The 20,161-nt window shown below is 49.4% G+C and overlaps 8 protein-coding genes across 8 annotated transcripts; 2 read left to right on the top strand and 6 right to left on the bottom strand.

The window, feature by feature from the left end:
• Positions 1-495: 495 nt before the first annotated feature.
• On the bottom strand, positions 496-2,259 carry BP01DRAFT_370555 (uncharacterized protein; the record flags this gene model as incomplete). Its single annotated transcript, XM_025576614.1, has 9 exons — positions 496-535; positions 617-667; positions 799-1,167; positions 1,239-1,448; positions 1,673-1,681; positions 1,731-1,772; positions 1,831-1,843; position 1,922; positions 2,116-2,259. The coding sequence occupies 9 exons, from the start codon at positions 2,257-2,259 to the stop codon at positions 496-498; spliced, it is 879 nt and encodes a 292-aa protein (XP_025435926.1).
• Positions 2,260-2,739: 480 nt separating this feature from the next.
• Positions 2,740-4,376, bottom strand: BP01DRAFT_352474 (uncharacterized protein). The gene is made up of 3 exons (XM_025573948.1): positions 4,026-4,376; positions 3,486-3,968; positions 2,740-3,377 (listed from the first exon to the last, which is right to left on the bottom strand). The coding sequence occupies exons 1-3, from the start codon at positions 4,107-4,109 to the stop codon at positions 3,180-3,182; spliced, it is 765 nt and encodes a 254-aa protein (XP_025435925.1). The 5' UTR covers positions 4,110-4,376; the 3' UTR covers positions 2,740-3,179.
• A 2,169-nt stretch (positions 4,377-6,545) lies between these two features.
• Positions 6,546-7,246, top strand: BP01DRAFT_352473 (CVNH domain-containing protein). Its single transcript, XM_025573947.1, has 2 exons — positions 6,546-6,929; positions 6,996-7,246. The coding sequence occupies exons 1-2, from the start codon at positions 6,797-6,799 to the stop codon at positions 7,181-7,183; spliced, it is 321 nt and encodes a 106-aa protein (XP_025435924.1). The 5' UTR covers positions 6,546-6,796; the 3' UTR covers positions 7,184-7,246.
• A 152-nt stretch (positions 7,247-7,398) lies between these two features.
• BP01DRAFT_9787 (uncharacterized protein) lies at positions 7,399-10,118 on the bottom strand. Its single transcript, XM_025580281.1, has one exon. It carries the CDS (start codon positions 9,939-9,941, stop codon positions 7,785-7,787), a length of 2,157 nt encoding a protein of 718 aa, XP_025435923.1. The 5' UTR covers positions 9,942-10,118; the 3' UTR covers positions 7,399-7,784.
• A 1,678-nt stretch (positions 10,119-11,796) lies between these two features.
• On the top strand, positions 11,797-15,022 carry abp2 (putative ARS binding protein Abp2). Its single transcript, XM_025572404.1, has 2 exons — positions 11,797-12,962; positions 13,034-15,022. The coding sequence occupies exons 1-2, from the start codon at positions 12,264-12,266 to the stop codon at positions 14,717-14,719; spliced, it is 2,385 nt and encodes a 794-aa protein (XP_025435922.1). The 5' UTR covers positions 11,797-12,263; the 3' UTR covers positions 14,720-15,022.
• A 251-nt stretch (positions 15,023-15,273) lies between these two features.
• BP01DRAFT_361958 (uncharacterized protein) lies at positions 15,274-16,203 on the bottom strand (the record flags this gene model as incomplete). Its single annotated transcript, XM_025576202.1, has 3 exons — positions 15,274-15,751; positions 15,847-15,899; positions 16,099-16,203. 3 exons carry the CDS (start codon positions 16,201-16,203, stop codon positions 15,274-15,276), a joined length of 636 nt encoding a protein of 211 aa, XP_025435921.1.
• Positions 16,204-16,987: 784 nt separating this feature from the next.
• Positions 16,988-17,840, bottom strand: BP01DRAFT_396628 (uncharacterized protein; the record flags this gene model as incomplete). Its single annotated transcript, XM_025578483.1, has 2 exons — positions 17,490-17,840; positions 16,988-17,431 (listed from the first exon to the last, which is right to left on the bottom strand). The coding sequence occupies exons 1-2, from the start codon at positions 17,583-17,585 to the stop codon at positions 16,988-16,990; spliced, it is 540 nt and encodes a 179-aa protein (XP_025435920.1). The 5' UTR covers positions 17,586-17,840.
• A 489-nt stretch (positions 17,841-18,329) lies between these two features.
• On the bottom strand, positions 18,330-19,313 carry BP01DRAFT_378547 (uncharacterized protein; the record flags this gene model as incomplete). The annotated part of the gene is made up of 2 exons (XM_025577067.1): positions 18,330-19,166; positions 19,215-19,313. 2 exons carry the CDS (start codon positions 19,311-19,313, stop codon positions 18,330-18,332), a joined length of 936 nt encoding a protein of 311 aa, XP_025435919.1.
• Between the last annotated feature and the right edge of the window lie 848 nt (positions 19,314-20,161).

The raw sequence follows: 20,161 nt of genomic DNA, 5'->3' as shown, positions 1-20,161 counted from the left end.
ACGGACTGCATAGACAACATCGGCCAGATAGCCTACTGTACAGATTGATAAGCTATCATCAATTCATCTAATGTACTTTCTGAGTAACTTGCCACTTAGTCTCGATTAACGCATCTATTTCATCTGCTGCGGCTTCTCCTCATTTGGAAGACCTCAGTGAGAGACAAGTACTTGAACCTATAACGCGAGAAGTGCATACCATTCCGACTGTTCTCCCTAAACTAGCCTTTGACTCTGATGTCAGACGGCATTGGATGCACTTCGGGCTGTCCTACCGAAAAGGCGGCAATTATATGCAATGGTCAAAGCCAATTAGCATTCTGACAAATTGGTAGGTTACGCTTCTGTACCGGGAGGTCGTTTTTCTATCTAATATGGTGCTCCGAGACTTACCAAACCTGAATTCTGATACCTTTGGTGGTTGATTCCATGTTCTCAGAGTACGACCATCGGCGTGTCCGGAGACATCTCACGTATGGCAACCTAGCTCCTGAGCTAAATTGCATGCATAGGCTTTTGGCCGTAAACAGCGACACTATCCCCTCGAAACAGACCGTGAGAGAGAATTACTAGACTTGGCAAAGTATGAATGAATGCACAACTCGCGTCGACTTACACCTCGAAGTAAGCATGCACATCTGGATCACGGAGACCCTGCGCATTTGGGCTAAGAAAACCTGTACCTCTGCAAATTTCCACTTAAGTGTTTGAGAATACTGTAAGCATCCACCAAGCCGTATCCTTCAGTAGCACGCAAAAAGACAACCACAAACCTGAACAGTCGGAAATGGAGCAGACACCAGCATGTAATGAGAATCAATTACACTTACCTTCATGACTCGGGTGAGCAATGCCATAGCCCAGCCCTCAATACCGTGCTCGCAATGCACCTGATTCCACGTTCCTAGACTTTTAAGTTTCTTGTCTATGCTCCAAAGGCCAACCGGCAGTTTGAACCGGCGCTCGACTACATTATGGAAGCTTGCGTTTCGCATGTAACCAGCAGCAAATTCAGCAATGCGGAAAGTCTTCCCTAGCTTCTCGCTGGCCTCAATCATCGTCTTTGACCAGATCTTCAGCACATGATCGTCTGGCAAAGTACCATCATCTAACCGAAATTGTATGGACATCTCCAGTTGTTCAAAAAATCCTCCAGGACGCAGATGCCTGAACTGTGGTCAATGGTGGTGTTATTTTGGAGCGTTCCTAGGAGAACATGGGGGATGGGATAGGCCTACTTCAGAGCTTTGCGATAGAATTGAGACCAGTCTGCTATTGCTCCGTACAGAGTACGAGTGTGAATATAATCAGAATGACTTTTGGGATAGATCCAGTACTCACATGCATCGTCAATCACGAACTGCAGATTTGGGGGCACGAAGCTTGGTTGAATGAGTGAGAGATCTGTACCGATAACCTCGGCATAAGGATGCTCATCCGCAAAGTCACTAAAACAGCCAGCACTGTTAGATTTCTCAACCCACTCGGTCTGCTTCGACACGTACATTGCTTAAATACCAGTGCCGGTGCCTACATAAAGCACTCTCTAGGTCATTGTAAAGTCAGCACATGTTATCAAGCTGAAGATGATCCCCTAAGACGCACTCAACGTACCTAGATGTCGTTGCCGATTGGCGGCAAATATAGCCTGTCATCCAGAAGCAATGCAAACATGTGGTGGCTGTCGGTAGTGTCAGCTTGGAAAAACAGGTTAAAGCTATACTGCACACGCAATATCCAGTTGCGTATTCTGTTTATCGTCATTCGGAGCCCTTGCGAGATATAGAGCCTTATGGCAACCAAAAGAAGTGGAATATCTATATTGCGCACCAGTACGCCCCACCTTTATAAGCATAATATCATCGTCCGTTCTCATAGCGATACGATATGATCTCGGAATCTAACAAGAAGTATCACTCACTCTATAAGAGATTAACACTCGTCGATTATACAAGATTATATATATTAGTACCTAAACAGCTACATACAATTCCTCGGTATAGTCTAAGAACTCGTCATCGGACACCTGTCATGAGCCGAGATAAGCATAGAGACTTTTGTGACTACAAGCAGCCGAAATACTAGGCTTGTAGTAGCCAGGTTTTGGACACATACTGAGTCACAAGTCACGTCGTGATGACTCTCGCCAGGGAAGGCCGTCTGGACCATGGCATGTGGCACAGCGAACGGAAGTGGACCGACCCGCTGTAGGAGGTCCACGGCAGCATATACCTCGTGGATTGGGGGAGAACAAACCATTGCTGAGGCTTGAATCAAGTAGTAGTCGTGCAAGAGGGATGAAGTACCGGAAGCCAAGGCCAATGTCTATCCCGGAGTTAGTTTGCCTTGATCAAGTTGTGAACTCGGGGTCCGCCCCCCCTGTGGCGCTTGGTCCATCCATTTTAGTTATGGCTCGTTTCTTGGAGACCGGACAGTAACTGTGCTGCAGTTGTCTCGGGGATCCTTTCGGCCGCCAAAATGCCACCAAGCATCCGCTTCATGGTTGTGAATGGTCAATGGTCTCGGCTAAGGTGCGACTGGCCCCGTAAGTTCGACGTAGCGGATATCCCGTGCGTCTGGTAGGGGATTTGAAGCAACCCATGATTCGAGGCAGTGGAAAGCATCGTACAGTATGCGAAAAATGAATAGATCCATTTTGCTACTAGTAGACAAGGCTTTTGAGAACTAGTGGGATGGAATGAAGATCATTGGGGAGATGGGAATGCAAGGTGTTTTTCGGTGTGAGTGAGGGGTGGTTTTCTTGTTCTTTCCACACAAAGTTTGGTAAGGTACTTTTGCCCGGCTTCCAACTGCCTCGATCAATCCACCAACCAATATATGAGTTCCAATTCGGCGCGGATAACAAATCCTGAGTTCTCCACAGAAGCTCGAGACGATCATGTTCCATAAATGGGGCATTACATGGCTAACCAAGGTACTGCATCAGAGATCGCTAGCAATCTGATCTATAAGACACTATATTTCTTCTTTCTTCCAACCAGACGACCCAAATACGTAGACCTATCTCACTTCGGTAAACTTCCCTCGTCATTGCCGGTCATAGGTGCAAAAAGTGGTCATGATAGCACCACATGCAGATGAACAATCAATCGCACTTCAAATCGACATAATGGTGCCAATAATCAGTGAAAAAGCGTGTTATCTGCCGCTACCGTATCCTAGGATTCTCCATTCACAAATTTCAACGGACGTGGATTGCCCCAGGTATCACAAGGCAGAAAGCGCCATGACCCAGAATGCTTTCCAGAGAACAGGTAGTGAACGAACCATGCAGACAGCGGTGGCATGGTAGGCCACTGATTACCTCCTTCGAAGGTGATGTCGCGGAGTCCAAGCACCATGGGAGGCACCACATGCTGTGTCGAGGATGATCAGCGTGGAACTAGGATAAGAGAGATAGAAAGTGGGGGAAACTTTTAAAGAACAGGATGGAAGACAGGAAGAAAGAAACAGCTTGGAAATACCTTGTCTTGCTTGCCTGCCTCCGCCTCGCATTCCTTATAGACTTTCAGCAACGCGTTTCCCTCATAAGGTTCCATAGAAAGTAGACTCGTAATTTCATCACTGAGATGCTGGCGGAAGCTGGGAGCCAGCTGCTCGATCAACTGCCGGACTACAGATGCGCGGTAGTCTACAGGCTGTGTGTTATTACTGTATTCCAGAAGCTGCTTCAGCAAAGGCTGGAAGGTGTGGTGTTGTTTCACGTTGCCCTCGAGGAAGCCAGGAATCGCAATAACGCTTTCGAATCCTGGAAACATCTTCTCCTCTTCGAGGACATGATGATGTGATACCCAGCTTGCCCACGCATGTACGAGGAAGAGAAAGTCGGATATTTCCTGGGGATTTTCGATGGACGAGGCCTGAAGATAGATACTGTTCAGTCCCCGGAGCATGCTGTTGTGGGCAAAAGCCATCTCATTTGCGATGTAGACGGCAGCATGTTCCGACTAATGGTGCTCATTAGCACGAAACCAATAGTTCTGGGGAGAGCAGAAGATGCTCACAACATCACGAGTCTTTGAAGGTGTCGCGATCAGGGGCCAGGGCCCGTCAGCCCAAGGACGAGTTGGCTCAGATGTAGTGACCATGATGCGACCCTGCGATACTAGGTGTAGATGACATGCAACTTGCTTCTATCGAGCTCAGCGAGCAGCCTCCTTGGTATATACATACTTGGAGGAGAGGGGATAAGTCGGGATTGTAGTAGCCGAACTGACCACTAGCATCCAGGACCGCAGCGTTCATGTCATGGAAGAAACAAGCGGCCAATCAAGCAGAAGGCGAGCTGTTTTAATCTGAAACAGGAGATTGGACAGGGTTGGTTATCGTAAGCTTCAGATGAAAACGGGATACAAATGATCACCGATCGTAGACATGCGTGGGTGGCACAGATGATTTCTGCCGGGCCGGGCTTAGCCTCATCCAGTCTTTCTCTGCTAAGTAAGCGTTAACTAACCAGTTATAAGTACACAACTTTCTACGTGACGTGGTATCTGAGCGGAAGGCCCTTGCTAGTCACTACCTATGCTGGCGTACTCACAACTACGCAGTCTGTGAGGAGCCGGCAAAGCATACCGAGCGCTTTTGATATGTGAGCATCCAGACACCTAGTGTTTCTTGAAGACAACTGCCTGAAAAACATATTACTTATAGCCCATGCTCTCCTTCAATGGCATCGCGAGCCTGGTATTCTGTATATGTGAGAATTCGTCCACCAATGTTGGCAACCCTTGGTGTTGCAGATGATCCCTGAGCTTCGAACCGGTTTCCTACAACTACCGTAGGCATTGTTGGAACGCGGAAAGAGGCATAGAAGCGCGTCAACACTGCGTTGCAACGACCGACAATCTATGAGCTCATATCCTTGCGAAGTACAGGCGCTGATAGTCTCTCCATAATGAGGGCCATGTTTTCGCGGATTGCTGCCAGTCCTGGGCCATGCGATTCGGGAAAGCGAATACCCTCGATTCAGGTAACGTTTGTGCCCGGATCTGTTGCACCAGCGAGTGACACGACCAGGTTCTGCTTATCAGAAGTAAGTGATGACGGTCGAAAATCAATGTTCACTCATTTCAGACATGAACACCCTGGCGAAATCGGTCAGTCAAAGTCGCTGTATGCGACCATGAGGATTGGAGCCCATTTTAAGGAGGTACGAAATTGCGGACGCGGAAAACTCTCAGTACAATATTTTACCAGGAGTTGCTTGAATGGCTCTGCTCAATGAGAGTGATGTTAGTTTCGACAAGAATGTGAACGAATTGGAATGAAGCGAGGGAGAAAGAGAGGAGGGAGCAGGTTACCGACTTGCGCGTTGTTAGTGTTAGCCTAGCCTATCAGGAGAAATTTCGGACCCTGGGGAGAAGCAACTCCCCGCTTTCCCCCCTCCACCTCACCACCACAACATGGGCTGATATTATCCTTGTGCGAGTCAATTTCCCTCTTTACTTCCGCTTGCCAACTCACCCTGCCACAAGTGGCAGACACCAGCCACTAACATGTGGGATTGAGAGTGGCATGCCTACCATTTGACACCCCGACCCTTCAAGTGTTGCCCTGTCTCGAGTCTTCCCTACGCCAAGCACTCAGCCCTGCAAGGCTATGGAAGGGAAGCACATATAGTAGTAGCGACATACTCGGGAGTAGTATAGCAAACAATTCCTACATCACCACTAAATGCACTCAGCCACCCGACGGACGAGCATTCCCTTCCTCTGTACGCCATTTTTCCCACACCAGTGTTATATATACACTAAGAGCTATCGTCGTCTTGGCACTCGGCCCTGAGACCAATATCATTGCCATCACCTGTGGAGATGTGGCTGTTCCGGGATCAGGAAACCCCACCATCTACGGGGACAGACAGGACAGGACCAAGGGTCTAGCCATACCAAATCATAGTCCAACTGCTATACCAAGACTTCTGCCTAAACCGGTACCCTCCCTTCCGATCTGCCCCTCTCATGCTGGAACCAACAGAGACAGACGATGAAAGCGAGAGAGCCGTCAATTCACCGAGTTGTGAGTACAGCCCGTCGGGGGGGGTGGAGAGGTCCAGAGCATGGGAAACCCTTCAGGGTCCACCGCTGAACCGTCGCCAAGAAGACTAGGCGCGCAAGTGGGGTGGAGGACCGCCGATTGCTACGGAGAGTTTCAACAGTGAAACAAAAATAGGTGGCCGATACAATGATAGCCAGTCTCCCTGAGACATGCCTCTCAACTGTTATGGGTTCCCTTTCTAAAGGGAAAAAGACCGCCATTAGGTGGGCGGGGCAAGGGGGAGGCACTGGAGGACAACAATGATGCAATCAAGATGTACACGCTTTGGATATGTCTGTTTTTCGTAGGTGGCTTGGTGGCCGAATACCGTTCGCTTATGGTTGCATTGCAGTTTCTGATACAATGTATGCGCATCGTGCATACACATTCATCCAGAAAACATACATCTAGACATCCACACCACATGGAGACGAGGAGGGGCCCCCACGGAAGATCCAACACGGCTTCTAGGCTAGCTGCTTCCCACTCAGTCGCGCGATAAAGCCCACTAATGAGACCAAGCCATATGCTGCCGGAATGCACCTGGGCGGAATGCACCTGGGTGATGGAGGGGGGACCCTAGTGAATCAGCCCCTTCCACAATCACCATAGCAAAGGTATAAGAAGGTCCCATCTTCCCTCCGTTGTTACCAACTCTTCTTCTCATCAACACTCCATCTATCAAACAAACCCACTTGAACTTTCTCCCCAGAAACCCCTCATCTTCGCCGTCACTATGAGTTTTCACTTGAGTGCCTCTGAAGTCCGCATTGATGATAACCACATCTTGGTTGCCGTCCTCAGAAACGAGGAAGGTAACGAGATTGAATCCAGACTGGATTTGAACGAGTACCTCGGAAACAATGAAGGTATGTCCATGATAGGCTATGTGACAGATAAGCAAATGATTCTAACCGCCCTCCCTACATTACCAGGCCGCTTTGAATGGGGCGGAAACGGTTTTTCCGAGACTGCTCGCCAGGTATCCTTCTCCATTGAGGGTGGTGGTGAGGTTCCAGTGCTGCGCGCGGAGCTTGCCAACTCGGAGGGCGAGTACTTCCCCGCCGACGTCAACCTGTCCGAGCACATCGAGAACGACAACGGCAACTTGGTTTACCAGTAGGCGGTTACATATCTGCCACAGTGTTTTGACTCCAAAGAGTCACAGCTATAGTGGGGAAACTGCGCAGGTGAAAGGCCAAAGAGCTTAGCTGGGCTAAGAATTTGGCATTCCTACTCGTCTCTCTGCAGGGTAGTTTGAGATGTTGTGTCTATCGTATTGTTCATATCAGTCTCACCCAATATAAGTGATTTTAATATCCTCATCGGCAGCAAAGGTTCACGTCCTTGATGATATAAGAAACGTAACTCTACAAGCGAAAGATTATCAACACACTAGCAAAGTTGGTATACCCAGCCAAATCACTCCCTAATAATTGCTGTACTGTGGTTTTCCCGAGCAGCAAAGCCAGACGCCCTGAAGTACTCCTGCCCGCCGCCAGTGTATAATATACCCTCTAAACTGAAAAAGAAAAGTGAAGCCATGTAGGAGGTAAAGTATTGCGAGCGGTGCAGTCGCAATCACTTACTAAGACGAGGAGTAAGTGGGCAAAGAATCGAAAGAAGTAACCGAGCAATATCAGAAAATAAACGGGTAAGAAAGATCAAAAGGGTGAGCAGGAAGCGTGCTTCGCACAACAAACCTTACCATGTGCTTGTTTTAGCTACCATGCATGTCTTCCGTCGTCAACGTCGATGTCATTACCATTCCAGTCTTCATCCCCACTCAATTCGTCGTCGAGGAAGTCTTCTTCGTTGAATTGAGTCTCCGTCGGACGCTGATTGTCGATCCGAATCATGACGACATCACACAAGCCTTGAATGACGAGTGGCTCTTCATTATCAGCTTCCTGAGATCCTGGCCTCTTCTTGGTGAAAGTAGCTTCATCGTCCGAAAATCGTTTTTGGGCAATGCGCGCGCTTTTCCTTTTGGATGGAGTCCAAGTTCCGCTGTGTTGTGTATCGGAGTTGTTGTTGGCGCAGTCCGCAGTCCCATCTTTCATGTTAGGTGCGGAGTGAGACAATAGTGAAGGTCGAGGGATAGAACGGAGTCTCGGGTCGGGCGGGTGACTTCGTCGCTGGAATACTTTCTGCAGCTTGCCCTTCCATTTCTCACGAAATGTTGCTCGATCTCGCCACCCGATTTTCAGAATCGCGCTGATCACCAAACGCCTCAAGTTTTGTAGACTAGAAGCAGCGTTGAGAAGTGAATTGAAAAACACTTCCGCTGTCCTATCGTCCCAATTCCGCAACTGGAGGAGCTCAATCTCACGCAAGGTGGAAGGCCAAGTCGGAATCTCAGACACTGAAAGCAGTTCCCGAAAATGAGGCTCAACGTCGTGATAACTAGACCAATCATGCATGGATATATCCATTTTAAAGACCTCCAGTTGCTCGCATGATTCAGCCAGGTTGACTATGAAAGACATGCTCAAGTGACGGTTGTGGCTGAGAATCAATTCTCGAAGATGGCGGCCGTGCGTTGCAATGAACGAGCTAAAGCTAGTGGTAGTTACTTCGTCGCAGTTATTGATCGTGAGGGAGGTGAGATTGGTTGCGAGGTTGGGCAGGAGGTGATCATTCACGATTGAGCACTCTATAAACTCTAAGCGTCGTAATTCGGGAAGGTCGGCAAGGGCGGCGGCCAGAATTATTTCTTTATCAGCGGAGCTTGGGAATACCTGTCTGCTGTGAGGAAAGTCTTCAGACATGATGTGTAACAATCGCAGTTCTTGCATTCCATGGAATGCGGGTCGGATGTGCATTTCTGACATCAACTCGAGAAGCTTCTGAGTCTCCATGAAGCGGCTGTTCCAGTCCCAGCTACGAAGTCGAATGGGGCTTGTTGATACTGCATCGAAAAGACTATCTGGATAAGTCCATTTTGAGCGCTGAATGAGCCACGACGGAAGGCCGACAACGTAGTCATGACTATGATAGAGTCGTAAGGTTTTGACTTGAGGGGTCCTTTCCAGCAACTTGGGCAATTCAAAATAACCCAGGGTCGAACCACTTTTGTAGAACAAAAGTGCTTCGACATCGACATGCAGCTCTTTGATCTTATTGGTGTAGTTTGTAGAAAGTTGGTCCTGAGGTTGAGATAATAACTGTAGCAAGCTGTGAGACTTGGCAGCGGGGATCAGTGGAGGGCAATGATACAGAGCGGCCAAGGCAGGCTCATGGAAAGCGCGGCATAGTAGAGCGACTTTCACGAGCCATTGCACCGAGCTCTTTCTATTGGTTGTCCTTTCATCAATGAGAGGATATGATGCACAAACAAAGATATCGAGTAGTATGTGATAAGGGAGCGTCTGCCACGGCGGGATCACGCCCGAACCCACGTAAGGATCAGCATCGACTTGGATCTCGCGACGCTTGGTGAGCGGCCGCCCTAATTCCATTCGCTTCCTCTTGGTCGGGCGCTTAGCCTTCATCGTTTGGGACCTTGTTCTCACGGTCCGTGTACGAGTAGACCTAGTAGAATCTCTTGCATGGTTATTTCCTTCAGAAAATGTGAGAGGTTCATGTGCGGGTGCTTCACTGGGGCTAATCGCGTCTGTGCCCTCGTCGCCGAAATCGTCAAACTCATCTTCGGTGGTTTCCTCCCGATACGATGTCGGCATGCGATTAGAATCTCGGGGCCGCAGCGAATGCGATAGTCGTTCGGCGCGTGCATGATCGGATTCAGTATCCTCATCGAGCCGATCATCGGAACTGCTATCTTCGTGGTAGGACTGGACTTGAGTTCGACTCGATCGAACAGGTCGAGACTGCCTGGAGGGGCGCTGACGCGGTGGGGTTCGTAGCGTGGGAGCCATCATGAGGCGACGTTAAAACGCTATATCTCACTGCAGGGGAAGTGAGGTAAAGTAGATAGCGTCGCATGGACAGCTAGACTTAGACTGGAAAGGCTAGCATCAGATCGAACACCCAAGGGTAGCAACGAGCTGGTTAGTCATCCCAGACGCGTTGCTAGTAATCGGATGAAGGTCTCCTTGAGGCAGTGGCTCGGTGGAGATGAATAGAGGCTGGTAGGAATCAAATTTGCGGGGTCGATGGATGAAGTCGCCTGCCATGCAGTCCCCAGTTCTGGATCAATGCTTGCTCTAACTTAACGTTAGGGGACCGGAAGGGGGGAGTGGGATGAACTTATCGATAAGAGTGACTAGTCAAGTTATAGGTCGAGTTTAGTTACGTAGTTACAGCAGTGACGACTTAACGGAGGAGTGAGCCATTGACGGAAAAGGCCTAGTGCCGGAAGGTGATGGCAGAACGAAAGGGGAGCAATGACTAGTTAAGTTACTCCGTAGTTAACTTAGTAACTAACTGATGTGCGCGTAGAAGGGGATGATCATCCGATTCTTCTGGCCTGATTGCTCAGGCCACCGGCGGCTAAGAACACTCGCCCCTCACTTCAAGTCCAATGCAGATGACTCGCGTGTACTACTGTCTAAGCACGAACGAAAAGAAAAAGTCAATGTACAGAGAAAGAACTGAAGTCCTGCAACCAATAAATCATGGATCTGCAGTAGACTCGAACAGTGCTGTGGTCCTTTATGGAATATGCGTCTCGCTGCTGTTCGATTTGAAGCAACTTGATCGATTTCCGAGGCTTGACGGAGTAACTACTTCTTCTGCATTAGGCTAACTGTGCTCGCTCCATTCAAGGTTTATAGGCCGGTGCCTGCTGGAGCGGATCCATGGTGTCGAATCTCACCAGAAGGATAGCCCTACAAATCAACCTGCGTCCCCTACGAGTTAGTGCTCACAAGTGCTTATGTCTACTAAACCACCAACGGTAGCTATTCGTTATCACTAATCCTTTCCAATCTCCTATTTTTGCCCTGAGTTTATTTTGATCGTTTCGAATTTAGATCCTCTAGATCTCTGACTTCAAGATACTCCGAATCTGAAAACAGTAACACATGCGCTCATCCCCACCAGAATTGTCTCCCTTAGAACTACTCCGTAGAGGAACCTGAAGTGACGACCTGAGACTGTCCAGGAATTGGGACAATGGAGAAACCAGTGATTCAAGCACGAAAAATGCTTGCTCTGGTTAACAGTGACATCATCCCCAAGCTTGAAGCCATAGACATAGATGACTACATCTTCAGGAAAGCTGAACGCATGTACAGACTGCGCAGTGCATATCACTTTCATGCTGAACACCTATTGGCAGAGAGCCGCGCGAGGTATGTTCATGCACGGGTCACCGGCGGCCCTTCGTAAGTTGGTAGTTGTTGCAGGGGTCTATGGGCAAAGTAGTAGGTTCCAGCTACGGAGACAAATCTCCGGCTACGAAACTAATGATCAGTCTGCGATGGCTCGGGTCTTCAAAAGATGGTCGGTCATGAAGGGAAGTTGCTGGATTGTCATGTCATCTGTAGCCAGTTGCAACATTAACTAAATAAGTAGTCACGTGGTGCGTGCACTATCTGGCCAGCGGAGCAAAAGGGGTATGGATGGATGTTGATGTGACGGGCGGGTGTGACTGCGTGACAGGCGCTGGTGGTCGTCCAGCCATCAAAACTTCTCCCCCTCCACAGACTAAGCCGGGAGGGGAATCGAGGGGAAGGCCCGAAATAGAAACCCGGGCCTCAGCTCCTCTCCAGGCTATTATCCCATCGGCCGGCCTTCCTTAAAGCGCCCACTCTCGTCCAGCCACCCTCCCTCTCCTCTTTTTCCCTCTCTTTCTTCCTTTCTTGTCGGGCGCTTCTTGCGATCAACAATGTGGATTGATTTCCTCAGTCGCGGTTGCGATGGTTCATTTGCTTTGATTGCTTCAACAATGTTGCGTTGCCATTTCTATTGAAAGTTGTGTATATATACAGTACATCATCGCAGTCGCAGTACCTTATCATCAACAGGACACCAGGTACCTTCATCCGTGTACTCGATCTCCCCACGAACCTATCACGAGGGTTCGATTCCTCCAATCGCGCATTACTGAGCTGGCCCCCGAAATACCCGTGCTTTACGCTAGGTACTCACCTACTGGACTGCTTCTAATACGACTTTATATTTTGGCGCGTTCCAGCCCTCCAGTTCTGAGACCTTCCGCTGTCTTACTAGTATACTTATGCATTCCATCTCGTTTATTCAGTTTCATCGTTACATCGCTCCTTCAGCGTTTCGGCAAAATGGAAGCCTCATTTTCGAATGTGATCAACCAGCCTGTCCAGCCTGTCCAGCCAGACCGGACGGATCTCGGGCCTCCGCCCATGATTATCCAGCAGTACGCCAGGTATCCTGCTCCAGAGCCTGGACTACACACAAGCGCATCCTCAATAGGTAGTGCTCGGAGTCAGATTGCTACCTCCAAATCGCCCCCTCTTCACCGCAAAGCTACCCCGCGCAGCTTACAGGCGTCGCCAACCGCGCCACGTCCTGGCGTGCCCCCAGCGCTAGCACCAGCACCAGTCCCTACCTCAGCACCAGCACCAGTGCGCCAAGCAGGGTCGTTGTCGCCTTCCGGTTATGACACATTGCGCCAGAGATCTACGCGAGATCAGATGGAGCAGGCCGAAGCCCGATCCCTTCCGTCTCGTGACATTACAGACGCGACCATCGACGATGCCTATATCATGTTCATTTTCTACTGTAACCCAAACGTACCTTTAACGATGGACACCACGGAACTACGAAAAACCTTTAGATGTCCTCCACGAAGCGATGGAAAGAGCTTCAGTATTTTTGCGCTCTGGGAACTGATTAAGAAGCTCGATAGCAAGGAGTTGAAGACATGGATCCAACTTGCTATCGAGCTGGGAGTGGAGCCACCCTGCATGGAAAAGAAACAAAGTACGCAGAAGGTTCAGCAATATGCAGTGCGACTTAAGGTCCGTTCGTTCTTCTATCTCTGATGCTTCGTCATATAAGAAGGCAAAGCTCAAGCGCTAACTTCTGGTAGCGCTGGATGCGCGCGATGCATGTCGATGCCTTCTTCGAATACTGTCTGGGACACTCGCATCCTTATTATACCCAGCTTCCGCCCAGCGATATCATCAGCGAAAATCGAGATGGGGTACCACTTGAAGAAGACCTTACTTTGCGAGCTCTTATTCCTCAATGGAAGCCAAAACGTGGACGGAAGCGGACCGAACTCGAGGCAATGGAGAAGGCCGCTAAACGACCACAACTCGACACTTCCTTGGGAGTGATTCATCCAGGTTCTTTTCCCGGGCAGACCTCAGCATTTCCGACCAGCGCTATTCCATTTAGCGCCTTTCCTGATGACATAGAGTCGAGTGATCCGTGGATGGGGAACGCACAGTCCTTCTCAGCGGAAGGATCGTCTATGAACCATGCTCCCCAGCAAAGTCAGGACTTACGGTGGAGGCCTATTGAACGCGATGCCTCGCCCAATGGCTATCCTCATTCAGCCATCATCCCCAGGACTAATCATCAATCGGAAATCTTCATTCAGCCTGCAGAGCCACGCTCAGCAGTAACACCATCGACCGGCGAGAAGACGCGCGCTAAAAGACGCCATGGCCCAGCTGTGTCATCCGCCTGGCCTAGCAACAACGGAAGCAATGGGAAGACGCGGGGCCGACCTCCGAATCGAGGAACGGTGTCAGGTCCATTCTCGTCCTTCCCCGTAAACCCTGTTCGCACCGAGTCTGCTCACCTACAGGGTTCCGCAGTCCGATCGTCTCCCGCTATCATACTCGATCAAGATCATGCGAGTCGCTTTAGTGACTCGTCATACCAACAATCACCTACACCGTTTCACTTGGGGCCCAAGCCGAATAGACTACAGCTCCAGGTGCCACAGCACCCTGGGGGCCCTGTGCGCCTTGCGACACCTCCGACCTTGGTTGTAAATGGAATTCATGGCGCCTCTGGCATGATGAAAACAGAGACTGTTCAGCGAAACGGGACATTAGCACCCCTCAACGATTATGCTGGTAATGTCGGCGTCACCAATCCCTCTTCGTATGCCAACCGCAATACTGTTCCACAAATAGAGATCACATTGGACGACGTTGTGCGTGTACTAGCAGGCGAGCTTCTTCGCGGCAAAGTTGTTGGTCGGTCCGCTTCTCTCAGTGCGGACGAGGGACGGGCTTTGGCCTCATCTGTTATTGCAAGCCTTACATCCACTTACGGCAAGCTACCAGGCAACTCGGCAGCTCTCATGTCTGCATTGCATCTGGGTCTAGGACATCAATTTGGCTATCCAGGTGTTACCGAAAGTGTTATGACCATCCACATCGAGACAACGCCGCTGGGTCCCTCCAATGTACCAAGCCCTGATAACAGCACGCCGAACCATGTGTATACCATCATGCATGAGTACAAATACGGCCTTCGGTTCGCAACCAAGGTGACATATGGAAATCTCAACATCGGCAAGCCCGATAGCACCAAACTTGAAGGCTCACTCAGGACGACTGACGAGCTGGAGAATAGTGTTGCGGAGCTGGACAGCATGACCGATGCCGAATACGAAGTCGACGGCGCAGAGGGGGCCGTCCCTGAAGCCACTTGGAGGCAACGGTACTTGAAGCTCCGAGCGCAGATGCAGAAGAAAGAACGCGCTCTATCTACTTATAAACGCAAAATCTTGGAGTCTGTGATGGCAGACCTCTAAGCGGACATCCCTTACTCTTCTTGGACCAGCGAGGTCTACAGTGATACCCTACAAGATGATGTGAGCCGTGGAGGCGTAAGGCCTGCACGTGCCATTTGAATTTATTTTTGTTAACCATACCCGATTCTAGGACGAAATGGCTGTTGTCCTTGTGTTTGGTCTCTCATTTTACTGATACCCTTTGAGCACACTTATCTTGATATGCCATCGACCAACTATAGATTTGATGCCTCTAATTTTCCATGCATTCTTGGTCGCAATAGAGTCTTTTCGAATTCTATGCACACCATCCTTATTCCCTGAGAAATGATAGAATCATCCTTTGCGACTCTAGAAGACCGATGACTGTATCGTAGTTACAAACCGCCCGCCTAGTAACCAGAAAGGCGAAGAGCGTTAAATAACTGAGCCAGTTCTTTCGCTAAACAACCAGTAGTCTAGAGGTCCACATTACCTAGGAGTGACTCTAGGAGTATGAAGGACCCAAAGCGCTACGAAAGCCTCACTAACCGAATCCCAAACGAAGAGTGCGGATTCCCTTCCACCACAAAGTTCTAAGTAATTGACTCCTCTTCGGAAGCAATATCACCCAAGCCAACCAGATCCAACCCAGGCTCTTCCTTGATGTTCGCCTCATCAGTCAATTGCTCTTCCCTGGCCATGTCGTCCCCATCAAGACTAGCATCATCGTCACTATCTTTCTCCAACTTGACCCGGTCATCCCCGGAATCAGTCATCTCCACCAAATTGTGCGCTCTAGCCACAGCCAGCTTCTTCTTACGCTCATGCACTGTCTTTACTTTCTTCCCCTTCTGTCCAGAGACCGAAGCAGCAGCAGCAGCAGGGCCCTTGCGCTTCCGCCCCCTGCCCCCTCCCCCTCCTCCTTTACCGTTGTTGCGTGAAGCCTCACCAATATCAGATCCATCCGCTTCATCTTCTCCGGTCTTCTCATTGTTAGTGGTACTGTTGACCGTGCTTCCGCCCGCCGGGTTGATTTGGTGAGCTTTCAGCAGACGTTCGTAGCGCTTGGCTCTGCATTGAGGTTGGGAGCCCATTCGTTAGTCTGTTTGTCTGTCTTTGTTTTTTTGTCTGCATCGTGGCCGCATGAGGATGGAGGCATGACCTACGCAGCTCCTTTGGACACGATTCCGCATTCATTAGCGACTTTGGTGAAGTCAATCTATTTGTGTCGAGTCTCGTTAGTCAAGCTCCTTGGTAACCTGGTTCTGTCCATTCCTCCGGAAGTTGGGGGGGGGGCATGACAGAGTAAGGAAATGGAACAGAGAGATTGCTTCGAGATTGGCTGGCTTAGGTATAGACCTGAGCAGTTGGGAATTGAATTGGGGAAATAATCGAGGAACTGAGACTGAGGAACTTACCTTTCCCCCGCCGGTCGCGTGGCGGATGCAACTGAGCAGGAACTGCACATGGTCGTCTGCCGTGATGCGCGCGAGTTTGGATCTCGAGGGGGTGCTTGGAGCCATTCCGTCTTGGGTTGATGGTCCTTGTGGTCTTGCTTTGAGGTGCTTGTAGTGGTTTGTTGTGGAGAGTGTTGGTGGATGGCTGGTGGTGAGGTTTTGATTGCGAGGTGGAGGTTGTGTGTAAGGAGATGAGGGAGGATGGATGAGAAAGATGGGGTAAAGAAGTCAAGTGAGAGAAAGATAGGAAGAAATGCGAGATTATATTGGGAGGGGGTGAGTCTTAACACCCGGGCTGGTGGGATGGGGGGTTTTGGCAGTGAGGTGTCGGAGGGGGGACTGGATGAGTCGACATAGACTGATCTGTTAAGGACGAAGTGATGAATGAGTTTGGATTTCCTGCTTCAGGATAATCTTGAGATCTAGAAGAGCACGTGTAAATGAGATACAGTGCTTAGAGGATTACTTCGGTGGGATAAGAGAAAGCGAAGGCAATGGCAGTCAACCCATTGTATTCCATGCAGCGACAACTTCATCTCCTCCAATCTGCTATCCAGGCTCTTTCGTGTTGAAGGCAGAAGCAACAGCAACAGAACTTTTCCCCCCAAGGATCAAAGTTGATAACTGGCTAGAATTGAAGTGCAAAGACTGCATACGTGGCAGAAAACCCCCTTCCCATGCTACAATAGCCAATCTCTGAAAAAGACAACAACATGAGATCGATTTAGAAAATCGAGAAAAACGACAGCAAATATCCCACTTGCCTGTAGTACGAATAGCCGTAAGCGAAGGAACAGATCCGCGACGTAGAAGATAGCTTTACCCAGTGTCGGCAACAGCTTGAGAAGACTTAGATCACTTCGTTGTTCGGAACAGTCTCATCCTTCTCCTCAGGCGCAACCATAGCTTCCCCTTTATCAGCAGGCTTGGTGCGGGCAGCAGCACCCTTCTTGCGGCTCTTCGTGTTTACTTTCGGATCAAGTTCGGACTCAATCTCAGCTTCATCGACGTGGTTGAGCTCATCAGTCGAAGCCGGCTTGGCCTTGGCCTTGGCCTTCTTGCGGGGGTTACCCTTCACAGACGCCTTGCGTTTAGTAGGAGTAGCTATCTCGGGAGCAACTTGAACGTCTTGACCACCAGTATCTCCAGCCGATGCGTTGTCTGTCTTGCTGGGGCTGCCGACATGAGTGGCTTCGAGCTCGAAACCGTAACGCTTGCGCAGGGTGCGGAACCGGTTTGCAGTAGATTGAACGTTGGTGTGACCAAGTGCGGCGGCAACCCCGTTCAAGTCAACCTGTAAAGAGTTAGTAATGATCAGGGTCAAGGATGAGTGTCAGAGAAAGGGAGGCGACCTGTCTCTCAGAAGTCATGTTCATGAGGCATCGGACGATGAACTGAGCATCTGCCTGAGGAATATCATCGTCGGACTTGGTCTTAGCACCAGCCATGTTGCTTGTGGTGGAGTAGAGTAGGAGCTTAGAGGTCAGTTTGCGAAGGTTAGACAGGGCTATCAGGCTGAACACGACAGGTTTACGGTAGTGATATGGTTGAAGGCGAAGGACTGTTGTGGGAGATGAGCGAGTGAGTGAGTGGAGGTGTGCAGTGCTCCGAGGAATGTTGTTGGAGGAAACATGGAGACAGAAGGTCAAAGAACAGGCCTGACCTCCTCATCTCATAGCTGGCTTCAACCTTGGAAAGAATTAGAAGATCAAAGATTGACTTACACAAGTGAACGATTTGACCGAAGTCGTGTAAGGATTATGTGGAGAGATAGGCTGTCGCATGAAGGATGCAGAAGATCGAAATGGAGTCAATACACGGTCAGAAGTAAGAATCCTCGGCCAGGGTAGACTCTATTCGATTGGGGTCACTGCCATAACACTAACTGCGAAGCACCACCTGATGTGTTTTCAAATCGGGTCATCGTTCAAAACTTGAAGAGAACACATGGTCTCTTCCGTGCATGAGGGGGAGAGAGGGTTCGGAGTCTACGCAATCATGCGATTATCAGGCTGTATATCATGAAGCAATCTTTTTGTATTGATGTCGCGTCTTCAAATTGTAGAAATATCCAAATGCGAATCTCAATAAAGCACATACCATGAACATCACTTCTTACCTCCTACAAAACTTGCCATCAGACAGGCCCGAAAGCATGCAAAAGAAGAGCCTGATTTCCACATCTGACCATCCTACTCCTTCTTAACAGCAGTGTCATCCAGCAGATGTTCCTCAGTCAGATGCTCCTTTTCCAGCGGTTCCTCCTTGATCCGATGCTCGCTCTCCGTCTTCTCTCCCGCGATCACTTGATTTGACTCAGGGTTAGACCAGTAGAGACTGGCTTGGTTGTGATATACCAAGGGCCAATCATAGTCATAGTACCTTAGCCCGTGCTGGAACTGAAGCTGGGGCTGAGGCTGATACTCAACTGCATTCCCATACCCGCTCAAGTCGATTGGGTTGTAAGCTGTAGAGCCCTGCGGCATGATCGATGTCGACATAGTTGCCATCGGAAGAGTCGACATTGAATCAGAGGTGTGGTGAGGAACATCATCCAGGGAGGGGACGTTGCAAAGCTTAGGATTGTGGTCTGGAGTGTGGTTTGGGGTCAGGTCCACGGCGTCCCTGGCAGAATGTCCCGAGGAAGATTCTTGCCAAGGAGGCATATAATAGCCCGGATACTCTTGCTTCATTCCCGGTGTAAAAGTCATGGAAGGAAACTGACTCGCACCTGGCTGATGAGTAGACGGCATTGTGGTGGGCGTGAGAGGTACGGGCTCTTTCATTAGAGAATGAGTATGCTCGCCCTGCTGTTCAGGGGATGGCTGTTCAGGGGACGGACTTGGAAGAATCTTCTGTCCAGTCTTGGAAGAACGATTCTTGTTCGACTTCTGTTTGTCCCTCTTAGATAGAGCAGGACTGGAGTCTGGATACTTATTCTCCATCTGGGATTTGAAACGAGCGTATCGCATCCGGGCGGCATGGCCATTGGAGATTCCACAATCTCGTGCCACACCCTCCCAGTCAACCTGACTCAAGTTAGACACGTCCATAACATCACTTTGAACAGGACAAACCTGTCTGAGTTCCAGCTGTCCTAGGATGGAGTATAAGAACAAGGCCGTTGGAGTATCTGTTTCAATGGCCTTGCCACGTTTGGTAACCTCCTTGGGCATGGTTGAAACTAGAATTTGGGAGACGAAAGCTTCTATGATAATAGAGAATGAAGTTTCTTGACACGGGAGGGTAGGGGTGAAAGGTCGAAGAAGGAATTGCCAGTGGAGAGGATAAGCTCCACTTTATAATGCTCATCCATCGGTGCCCAAGCCATGTTTGTAAGATCAGCAATTCACTCGCATAATAAAGAAAGGGTGAAATCATCCTCAATGACATCGCACATCCACTCTGAGATTCACCACATCTCATACGCATCACCGCATACATTACAACGAGTATTGCACCCCAGAGTTAGCTGACGATCACGTGGTCATTTATACCCTGATTAGAGACACTTTGATTTGATTGAGTTTAATTGAGAAGAAAGAAAGATCACAACTAGTCTTAGATCAGACTAACTTGCCAATCATTTGCCAAATCTGGTCGTCAAATCGAGCCTGTGGTGGAGACCGAGCCATCCATGCCACTTTGCCTTGGTCAACCCAGATGATCATATTCCAAGACTGAAGATAAAAATAGCGACTAAAAGATCAGGGAATTCATGACAGGTAGTAGTATCCAACAACTAGCTGTATAACAGAGGCCCTGAATCCTCGTTGGGTCACCACCGTACTTCCTTGAATTGCCTCAGCTAGCCCCAATAGCCCCAATCTCACCACCATCAAGCCTCAAACATATTACTCTATATGCTGGATACAGCATGTTCAGAGATAGATGCTGCCTCAGTACTATCTACATCACAATTACAATCATCAGCCCAGTAATCTCTGATTTGCCTCACATATATCGTTTGAAGCGAGGTTAATTACGGCATAGCTTCCACAGCAAGCCACAGCCTGTGATTTTC

This window comes from Aspergillus saccharolyticus (assembly GCF_003184585.1).
Source record: "Aspergillus saccharolyticus JOP 1030-1 unplaced genomic scaffold BP01scaffold_1, whole genome shotgun sequence".
NCBI lineage: Eukaryota > Fungi > Ascomycota > Eurotiomycetes > Eurotiales > Aspergillaceae > Aspergillus > Aspergillus saccharolyticus.
Note: the sequence above shows the minus strand (reverse complement) of the source record. Positions and strands in the feature narration are given on the sequence as shown.